At 40.6% G+C, this 11,402-nt stretch overlaps 1 protein-coding gene across 9 annotated transcripts in view; it reads right to left on the minus strand.

The window, feature by feature from the left end:
* Positions 1-7,170, minus strand: part of GTF2I (general transcription factor IIi) — a 70,704-nt gene extending 63,534 nt beyond the window's left edge. For 8 of the 9 annotated variants that reach the window (XM_059486867.1, XM_059486868.1, XM_059486872.1 and 5 more), the window contains exons 1-2: positions 7,015-7,170; positions 647-749 (exon numbers count right to left, since the gene is read on the minus strand). In XM_059486867.1, coding sequence (XP_059342850.1) covers positions 647-742 — 96 coding nt within the window. In that variant the 5' untranslated portion in view covers positions 743-749; positions 7,015-7,170. Of the gene's footprint in view, positions 1-646; positions 750-6,636; positions 6,734-7,014 lie in introns of those variants that run through there. The other variant, XM_059486866.1, reaches the window with a different exon arrangement.
* Between the last annotated feature and the right edge of the window lie 4,232 nt (positions 7,171-11,402).

The following is an 11,402-nucleotide window of genomic DNA, read 5'->3' on the forward strand; positions in this document are numbered from 1 at the left end:
AAGTAACACAAACACTTAAGAAATAATGGGATAAAAGACTTGCAATATATTGTCTCATAATCATTCCTCTCAAAGCTTCATTGCTAATAAGAAAACTCTTGCTTATCATTTAAAAGCCCCAATTTAAAATAAACAAATCTTGGACACTGCCTCAATTTCAAGGAAATGGGATGGGCATTTCCACTCACAGCCCTAGCCAACCATAAACCCCACCACACAATTTAATAACTTCTAAAAAACAGATGATATGCCAAAAAAAGAAGTATTTCCTGAACAAGTTTTGTTGAGTTTCTACAGCAGCTGAAGACAAGGCATTAGCCTCAAAACCATTTATTCACTCTACACTACATATGACAAAGACCAGAACATACTCCTGCCTTTCAACCACACTGTACCAAAGCAATCAACAAATACTTCCCATTTATTTGACAAAATAATTTTTAAAACAATCACACCACAACATGAAACAAGATTACTGATAGCATGATTTATCACAACCAAAGATACAATTACAGCTGGTTGGACAACACACATTACGAATACAACAATCCATCTTCCCTGCTGCCCAGTGGGAAGCAATATACTGATGTAATCCTGCAAATACCAAGACACATTTATGATGCCAAAATTTAACTTCTCTACTAACCATTGACTCCAGTCCTGACATGAGGAATGTAACCACCATTCTGCTTTCCAAGGATTCCTCATCATGGATGGATGTTGGTCCAAGAATTTCAGCCATTTTCCTCCTGTAAAATGAAAGGAAAAAACCTTTACAGATACATACAACAGTGAAAAAAAATTAAACCCCCTCTTATGCAAACAAAGAAAAAAATAAATTCAAAATCCCATAGAACACAGCCCACTGCACACAAGCAATTAAATAAATAGGTAAATTAACAGGAGAAAGCGCATGCTCTTCTTTCATGCTTCCTGCTGCTCCATCCAAAGCTGGAGCTAAACAGAAGATAAAATGTTGTATCATGATCAGGCCACAAACTATCTGTGCCCAGAAAAATGCATTTTAATTGATTAGCTGAATTTACATTGATTTTTCTTTCTTAGCATGTCGAAATAAACACAGCAACAAACACTGGCATTAACAAACAAATGGCAAAGTGTAATTATGACACAGGTATAAGAACAACCTTCCCTTATAACTATGATAGCTTAGCTCAAAACAAACAATCACCATCCTGCCCCAAAATCACAACCTCAAAGACTACAGTATCAATAACCAAAATGTGACATTCTTATTTGTGTACTTTTCAGTTGTAACATTAACTCAAAGCTGAGTAGTCTTAAATAAAATGCTAAAATTAATTACTAAATTTCAGCACCCCTTCTTTCTGTAGGTCATTCAGGAGATTTTCAACTTATTTAAAACATAAGTAATATTCAAGACTTGTTTATGCTTCTGTTGGCAGAATTGTTTATATGAGACTGATACAAGAGAATGAAGTTTCAGCAGCTTCTAAGAGCACATTTTTCTAAAATACTTTATAAGCGTTTGTATCCCACAATAAACTTGGATTCTTTGACCATCACACTGAGTCCCCATCTCTCTCTTACTTCATTGCCAATAGTGGCTTTTCTTTTTCCTGGAACTGTTCAAACCTGCTATGAACTGAAAACCCAGAAGAACACTGGGAGCTCACACCTGTGGCCCACAAGAGCATTTTCCAGAACAGGAGGAACTGATAAGAGATTGAGTGAGCCAAGCTACCCCTCATGACCAGGACTTTCTGAATTTGCCATCTCTTCAGAACATTGAGAGGTTCTACTGTTTAATACTATTCATTTTTTATGCTTGAAAATACTTTTCTTGTTAAATAAACAAAATTTTCCACTTTTCCCCAAGGAAATCTTTACCTGAACCAGGGAGGGTTCTGCTTTCTGGAGGGACCTTTTTGCTGCTTCCTCTCAAATTTGCCCTAAACCAGGACAAATACATTTTTTGGCGCCCAACGTGGGGCTTGAGTCGAACAACCTTGTATTGCTTGCATTTTGGTTGTACTTATTCTGTATTGGAATAAAGCAGTCAGTAGTCATATTGCTTGAATTGATAATGTCTCTCTGGGTGGAGGCCTTCATGTATCTCTGGTCCCCAGATTTTTTTGAGTTTTTAATACCTTTCTGGCCCCTAGGTTTATTTTCTTATCTGGAGATTGTCCCTAACATAGTTTTTACAGTAGAGAGGCACATTAGAATAGCTATTTTGCTTGGCATGGTGATAATTATTTATAGGGAGTTTGGAAAGGTACTAGAACTTGTTCCAGATCAGTATATATACGTATATATATCTAAATTTAAAACATACCTACTAATTTTCCCCCTAATTTTCCCCCAAATTATTACCCTTTATGCATGCATTTTCCTGTCCTTTTGGTGTCTTTTTGGTGGTCCCTGGTGGTTGGAGACCCCAAAGTCATACTGACCACTCAGGGAACTGGTAGAAGTTGGCACAGCCAAGCTCGCTGTGTTCCAGTTCTTACAGAATGGGCATTGTGCAGTTCCAGCACATCCAACAGCACTGATTCAGCACAAGAAACCAGCAGCATTTTGGTAGAGGAGGATGAGGCAGGGGGGAGAATTCATCACACACCTGAGACCTTCCCAAAACCAAGGATAACTAATTCCATTTTTTCCTAGGTAATTTTATGGTAGTGAGCACCATGACTTTTTACTCAGCCTGCATGACCTCTGATACTATTAAGAGCAATTAAAAGAGTAAAACACAATTCCAGCAGCTGCTATTTAAGTGTCCTAGTGCAGCACCTAGGCATTCATAAATTACATGGGAATCATGTAAACAAAATGAAATATTAATCACAGCAGACCTCACCATCTGATAATTCCTGTCTTTACCAGTGTAATTTTATTTACTTAGTCAACATGATGATCAGCTTCACTAAGAATTACTTTAGTTCTGTGTATCCATCAACACACAGAATATTTGAGAAGTGAATTAATTTAACCTAAACTCCACTGGCACATTTTTCAGAGAGAGAAATTGCTGTCTTCATCAGTGCAAACTGTTACTTCATATTTCTATACTACAATGGTCACGTACAGCAACCAAAAGACTCAGATTTAAAGACAAAGAAAACTTTTTAAGTTTTTCTCATGAAGAGCTAATTCAACAGTAAGCATCCATTCACATTCCATCACCTTGGAGAAAAAAAAATCATCTGATCAGTTTACAGCAGGTGTCCAAAGTGGGCACCTTTGCATGGTGGCTTCATGCACCCTGTGTTCTCATTGGAGTACTGCTGCCCACCACAGCACACATCAGGGCACTGACTGGGAAATCAATCATCCCACCACTCTTCAGCAGCAATCAGCCTCCTCCACTTGGTCACTTTGTTATATTTGCCCAATTATCCCATCATCAAAAAAGCCAAAAAATATTAGAGGTAGCGGCAATTTTGATTGAATAGCTTAAAATATATAAAATCAGATACACTTGGAATATTGACAATATAGTTTGGTTAAAATAAGGGATAATTTGGTTCCAATAATAGCGCACAAGGAAAAAAAAAATAACCACATGGGGTATGGAGTGCAGGATCCTTGGACCCCTGCCACCTCACAGACAAGCTTGTTATCTTAAATGCAGTTTAAGTTAAACAAGCAGAAAAAAATATGAGATATATTTACAAAAAGAGTCTAAAAGTTGTTCCACATCGTGAGATACTGACTGAAAGATTTGTACGCAAACAACTCGGCTACATGATTAGCTTATGGGGACACCTGCACTCATGAAATAGTCACCATGCAGATGTTTCTCTCAACCGTTTCACATACCAAACCTTGGGTAAAAGAAGACTGCAAAAAAAAAAAAAAACAACTGGCGACTCAAAATATTTTGTGATTGAAAACATTGTTGTGAAGCCAAGAGAGGTTAATAAGGTATTAATGTACTTCAACTCACCCTTGGGTTACACATGCACACCAAGCTAGTATAATGTAAGCCAAAACTAACATAATATTGTATTTAAGCATCAAAGCAATAAACCTCTTATAGCTAGCATTTTCCTGGGACCCAACCAGATTTTCCTTTCTTTCTGTTAATTTTTAATAACTTGCTATCTCTTGCTTCTTCCTGCCTTCAACATCTGCAGGAAAGGGGGTAGGGGGTGGAACCCCTCCTCTCCCTTTCTTTCTTGGCATTACACTTTTTAACTGTTTTATTATTTCCAAATATTAATTTCTGAATCAATATTGATTACTGTTTCAATTTTGTCTGCACAAATCATACCTATTTACCACAACTTCATTTCTTCTGCAGCTCTTTCCCTTGTTCTTATTATTACATTGAACCAAATGAACCAGAACACTGATTTCCATGGAACTAATTACATGTGTTCTTCCTCACATTAAAGGAAGAACATTGGTCAATCCTATTATGAGGGTCTCTCCACCCACATAAAAAAGTCCAGGGACCAGAAATAAAAGTCAACTCAACAAGCCAGAGTCTGGGAACGTGCCAGAAAATTACAAATATACAATATTTCAGAGAAACACAAGCTTCAATCAAACTTCTATGAACAGGTTTCATGTGCTGATGGATAAGGAAAAATTGTACCTCAGGTGTCCCTAGGGCCCCCTATGCTAGGTTGCTTAGGAGACAAACTTTTACACTATCTAATTTACATAACAGAATTCCAAGTCTATTTTTTTACTTTAGTTACTGTTTCCTTTAAAATGCTTTATTGTATTTTGTTATCTTAAATGCAGAGTTTAAGTTAAGCAGAAAAAATATGAGATATATTTACAAAAGGAGTCTAAATGTTGTTCCACATTGCGAGATACTGACTGAAAGATTTGTACACAAACAACTCAGCTACATGATTAGCTAGCAGGGGCAGCTGCACTCATGAAATAGTCACCATGCAGATGTTTCTCTCAAGCATTTCACATACCAAACCTTGGGTAAAAGAAGACTGCAAAAAAAAAAAAAAGGCGACTCAAGGTGGAGAAAACAGAAATACATACAGATTAGTTAGCAAGTGTGCAAAAAGTACAGAATGAAACTTGTAACAGGAGTGCAACCTGTTATGTAGAAACAACTTGTAATAGAACACAAAATAATATAATTGCTATGTAAAGACCATAAAGACAAGAAAACCCAGTAAAGCAAGACTCAGGTATTGTTGAAACAGGTACTGTTGGGTTCTGTTCTAAAGCAGAACCCAAATCAGCCAGGACAAGGCTCCTGGCTTTGGCCAGGACAAAGTGACCTGGGAGAAAGTCAAACCTCCATTGCACTTGTGCAGAGGAAATCAAGCAACAAACACCGAGGAAGAAGATCCTACTTCATCAAGAAGACCCTTGCCCACAACCCCCAGAGGGCATAGCATCACAGAAGACTATAATATGAAGTACAAGGAGGCAGAATGGGCAGGGAATGGGTGGGCAGGGAGGTGTGGGCACAGGAGATCAATGTGTATTTAAACCTGAAACCTGTCTCCACAGGTACACATGTATGGAGGAAATATGCCCCACGTGTCCCACCTGGTAATAACATACCTGCTTTACAATTCTAAGCATAAAGTCCTTATTCACCAACTCACCACTAAGATGATTAGAGGGATGGAACAACTCACCTACGAGGAAAGGCTGAAAGAATATATTTTTTGCATAAATATTAATAGCAAAATAAAGGGTAAGACCAATCTTTGCTCTCTACTAGATGCAGAGGAGAACTTAGTAACTGCAGATAAAGAAAAGGTGGAAGTGCTCAACACCTTCTTTGCCTCAGTTTTTAGTGGGAAGATGGCTCATCCTCAGGACAACTGTCCTCCTGGGTTGGTAGATGGTGTCAAGGAGCAGAATGATCCCCTGTTATGCAGGAGGAGGCCGTCAGAGAACTGCTGAGCCACTTGGATGTTCATAAATCTATGGGCCCAGATGGGATCCACCCTAGGGTGATGAGGGAGCTGGCAGACGAGTTTGCAAAGCTGCTCTCCATCCTTTACCGACAGTCCTGGCTCACTGGTAAGGTTCCAGATGACTGGAAGCTGCCCAATGTGACACCCATTTACAAACAGGATAGGAAGGAAGAAATGAAGTAGCCAAACAACTGATGCTTAGAATAAAACAGAGGAAGTTGCGGTACAGCTAAGGGATATTGTGCCAAAGGGACTAAATGTTTATCTATAATAAAAAGCTTGGTGCATTTGTACCAGACTAAAATTATGTAGAAGACACCAGTAAAAGGCCTCCTTCCAGATGACCACAAGAAGGACAGGAAGCCAATGACCACCTGGAAAGATGAAATTGCTGATCCCAGCTTATTGATATTTGCTGATTCGGACTAACACAAGCACACTGGAAAATGCTTTGTAGACTTATAAACAGTATATATACTTTGTCAAAATTGTAAGTGGCGCGCGCCATTAGTGGAGCAGTGACTCCCAGCTACTCAGCACCACTTGCTAGCTTTCTTTAAAATAAAAGATATAAAAATAAAATTCAATTAGGCTATCAAAATTTTATATCACCCCGACAGCCCCCAAACTGGGGAGACAAATGCGCAGCACAAACCATCTAATAACCATGAGTTCATACGATGCAAATGACTTCCGGCGTGCATATCACGTTGTTATGTTAGTAACACTAAGCAATACTTACTGTATAAAAATACCACAGCTGTTTACAAGGGTGGGTGGGTTAGCCGGAGAAATCCCCCTCACCACCAGCAGGCCGGGCCAGCTTCCACCACTGCCATGTCCAGCCCTCGCTTCGCTCCGCTCCGCCTCTTCCCCTCCGCGCCCGACGGCCGCCGCCACGCGCCGCGCTCGGGCATGCGCGCGCCGCCCCGCCAGCCAATGGGAGGCGACGGCGCGGCGGCAGCGCCCCCTCCTGCCCGCGCCGGAGCGAGCGCACCCCCCGAGCGAGCCGCGGCCGCCGAGCCGCCCTCAGCCCCTCACAGCGCCGCAGCCTCCGGCACCGCGCGTCACGCTCCGTCCCTCGCCCCATCCCGCCGTTCCCAAGCCCGCCTCCACTCACCTGCGCCGGGTGCAGGCAGCCCGGTTCCTCTGGCTGGAGACGCCGCACGGCTACGGGAGCAGCGCCGGGGCAGCGGGGGTTTTTCCGCGGGCTCTCGGCGCTACCGAGCGGCCCCGCTCCTCCTGCCGAGCCCAGCGCCGAGCCGGGCGGGGGATGATTGGCTCGCGCAGCCGCGGCGGCGCAGGCGCTCGCGGGGGCCGCCGGGAAGCGCAGGCTGCGGGCCGGAGCTCCCGCCGGGCAGCGCGCCAGGAGCACGGGCCGGGCAGGCCCACCGCACCCTCCCTGCGGCCGCGGCCGCTGCCCTGAGGGTACCGGCGCCTCCGCACATCCCCCTGTTCGCTCAGAGCGCCACGCTGGACACATAGAGCTGCTCTCCAGAGCCAACGATGGGAGCAACAGCCTCCACCAGCAGGGAGCCTTACTCAGGGTTAATCATGACCTTCATAGTAAAACAGTAGTTTATTTTGTTTTCAAAGACGTTAAGCATAGTGAATGCTTATCTATGAGATTTTTTTTTTCCTGGCTCAAAAGAGTCAAATGTTTTGTCTGACATGACTACTCCTTTTCTTTGAATTTAGGTTCAACATAGTAAACATGGATGGAAATTTTTCCATTCAAAGAAAAATGCTACGCTTCATAATTTGATCACCATTGAAAATACTGCAGCAAAACCCAAGAGTTTTTAATCAAACTACCACATTTATAAATAACATTATTTACAGTGGTAGACTCCCAAAACTGCTGATGTATTTTCAAAATGTTCACAGTGTGTTTTAGAGTTGGTCAAGAGTAACTACCAAACACTGCATCTTTAAGTAAATCTCATTTGTAAAGAAATTGAAGCATTTAGCTTCCTCCTAGTTGTAATAGGTAGCAAGAAATCCATCTAGGGAATCAATGTCAGAAGCTGGAAAAGGTCCCTGCAGGATATGCTTCGGCCATTCTTGTACCATCACTGAAGGCTGTGGACTTGTGCAAATCAAATACCCAGCTGCAAACACTGACCAGAGTACCCTAAACAGCTGATTTGAGTGATTAAAGAGATCATGGCTTTTGTGGTTCCTTGTCACTGTTCAGCTGCACATAACTGTCCTCATCATTTACATTGTGGGAGACAAAGCATTCTGCAGCAGACTAGAAATACAAATCCCAAATCACAACCACCAAAACACTTGAAAACCCTAAAAAGGTTAGAAATCATCACCACCTGAACTGAAACCAGTAATTTCACCCTGCAGTACTTGGATGGTTCCTTTTTGCATACCCTGTGCAGGGGAAGGCATAGCTGCTGGTGAAGAACTTAAGCACAAGGGACACCAAATCTTTCTAAGCAGCCACAGCTATTTACTATATCAATTTGTCGGTTCCCTTGCTGTTTACATGGCGTTTTCAGCAGAAGGCATTCATAACTTCATGCTCCACCATATCTTCATACTGGCATCTTCCAGTTGCACCTTACTGCACACACAGCTGATACTGAGCCTTTCATACAGATTTAGATGTCATACATACACCCTGCTCAAAAGTTACTCAAGCAAATCCACCAGAGGAGTTTACTTGCCCACAAAATGGAAGCCCACTGCCAGGTTGTGTCCAGACTGTTGCTCTGCAGGCATGGATTGTTCTGAGGGTGGAGAAGATGCCTTTTGATTACAAATCACAATCATGATTCATTTTGAGATTTATATGTACCAGCTGCTTCCTGCTGGTAATATCATTATTGCTATGACATGGATCCTCAGAAGAGTGGAAATTTGGTATTTCTCCAGGTCAGGATGCTTCCCACTCTTGTGTATCCCTCTGTGTGAATCAACACATACAAGTAACCAAGGATAACCATCAAACCACAGCTGAAATGCAAAGAGTGGGTTTATTTCATTACCTTGCTAATAACACCTTGTGGAACACACATGGGGACACAGGCTCTGTTTGGCTTAGCTCATTCTAGTAGACATTGGAGACATGCTAACTGCCTGCCTCTCAAAAACAAAAGGGTTTGCGTGTTTTTGACAGAGGATAAGCAGCATTAAGCATGATAAATGGAGTTTTCTCGCACCAACATTTCTCACATTCCTAGCTGCAAAATCACTTTGATCAAAACTATTCTCTCCTCCTCACCAAACTTTTCAGTTTTTACCCTTTCCTCCCAACACACTCTCTATAACCTCCTCCAGCCACATAAACTATGAAGCTGAATAAAGTTAATGAAGTCATAAAGTCACACTTTGTATGGAACAGTGTTTATCCAGCGTGATTGCAAGATGACTAACTGAAAAAATTTTTAGTATTTAGAAGTTTTAAGACTTCTAAATCTATCAGAAATGTTTGCTGTATGCTAAATCAATGTTCAGACTAGAAGTAACTTATATGTTTTTAGCAGATGGAGTAATTAACAAGTGTAATATATTACCATAATAATTGCTGCATCAGTTCAGAGCCTGGAAATTAAGAAATTACTTCTAGAAAAGATGTTCAGCGTAATACACAGCCTCCATGGAGTTTTGCTTTCAGATTCTTGAACCAAGTATAATATATATAAAACACCTGACTAATTAATCTTAGTATTCTTTCTAGATTTAAAATTCAAGAACGAGCCAGCCTCCTGGAAGAAAATGTTTTGATTGAAATTCCTTGGTTTAAAGTATTTAGAATCAATTTGCTTTTCTACTTCTACTAGTTAGCCAGCTGGGCTTCAACAACACATTGAGAGAGGTTTTCATGTAACTGGCTTGTGTACTGTAGCTCTTCTAAAAAAAGAGGAAAACACTTAAAAATACCTTTTGTACCAGAGGGTTATAGTGACAGTAAATACACATTTTTCCAAAGTTCACAAATAAAACCCCTCAATTTAACATGCTATCCAAAACTGCAGGCATTAGTGATATGTCATGGGGACCCCTAGGGGCATCTTCTTCAAGCTAAAAAAGAAGCTGCCACTTTGAAAATCTGGCAGATTTGTCTGGTGAGATGCTTCAAAGAGCATACTGGTTAATAGGGATATTAAAATCATTCATGGCTGCTGAGTAATTCTTCATGTCTCTGAACATTGCTGCTGTGATAAATGGATATGATTCATGCTAACTAGATTGTAACTATATCAATATAAAATAAAGGAAAAGTATATGTGATTAGTATTACAAAGCAGATGGGCCCCTTTGCAGATGTGACGTGAAAAACAGGACACAAGATGTAGTATTGAGATAAGCAAGATCCCAAAATAGAATTGGTCTTGGAATGAACAAAGTTGGGATGATTCCAGGTACATGCTTGATTATTTTTAACATACTTGATTGTATTTATTTATATAAAGAATTGCTGCTCAATTAAAATTGCTGCTAAATTCAATTTTGTTGTTTATTAAATTAGACATATAGAACTTCATAGCACTGCCATTGCAGGCGTGTACAGACACTGTTGCAGCAGTTTGTGATTTCCTCCAGCCACACCAGCCAGGGACCTAGCATCTCTAAAATCAAAGCCAAAAGGGTTGTACACAAACTGGCAGAGCAGGAGAGGTCCCAGCCACCAGCAGGCTTAGAGGGCCCTGCAGAGGATTCCAGGCAACAGACAGAGGGACAGGAACAACTGGAATGCCTGAAAATCACATTTAATAATGGAAAATAAAAGGTGCACTAACAATGTGCAACAAAACATAACCTGTATACTGTATAGAGCTGTTCCAGAAGACCTTGAAATGAGGCAAACACAACCTTACATAGACATTATCTGAGGGCAGGGAACCAATGAACAGAGACAATCAGAAACAATACCTTATATGGAACACAAGATTACCCAATTGGAGGGCAGGGTTCAGAACATAACTTTATATGGAATGACTTAATCTACATAACTGTTCCCATCATTCCTCTCTTCTCACCCTAACTTAACTAGATGTTTCCTGTCTTAGCTTCTTGCCTCCAAGGGCCTAATATTCTTTCCTTCTGTGGCTCACCTACAGCCCATCCTTTCCAGGATGGAGTGCCACATCTCTCCCTTTTAGTTTTTCTTTAAAAAAATTTTAAAAGATCTGAAGGTCTTCTATAGTAGCTTTTGGCAAACAACTTAAATTTAACAAGACTAGCATTAATAACTCTTTTAACAAAAACAAATCTTGGTGTAATTATTGTCAAGTAAATCAAATTTTTAACAGGTAACCTAACATAATGCAATCACTACTATAACCTACAGTAACAATTCTATTTTAATCAACAAGAACAGTTGCCTTAGTCAACCTTTACCTTTTAAACTGTTTTACCTGATAATGTGTCATATTTGTAAAAGTATTGATGAAAATCAACAACAAGGAAACTGGTATTAATGATGAGAAGTATTTTTATAGCTACTGCCAATTGTAAACTGCTGATATTTTTGAGTTAAGAATGAAATGT

This window comes from Ammospiza nelsoni, chromosome 21 (genome assembly GCF_027579445.1).
Source record: "Ammospiza nelsoni isolate bAmmNel1 chromosome 21, bAmmNel1.pri, whole genome shotgun sequence".
Classification (NCBI taxonomy): Eukaryota; Metazoa; Chordata; class Aves; order Passeriformes; family Passerellidae; genus Ammospiza; species Ammospiza nelsoni.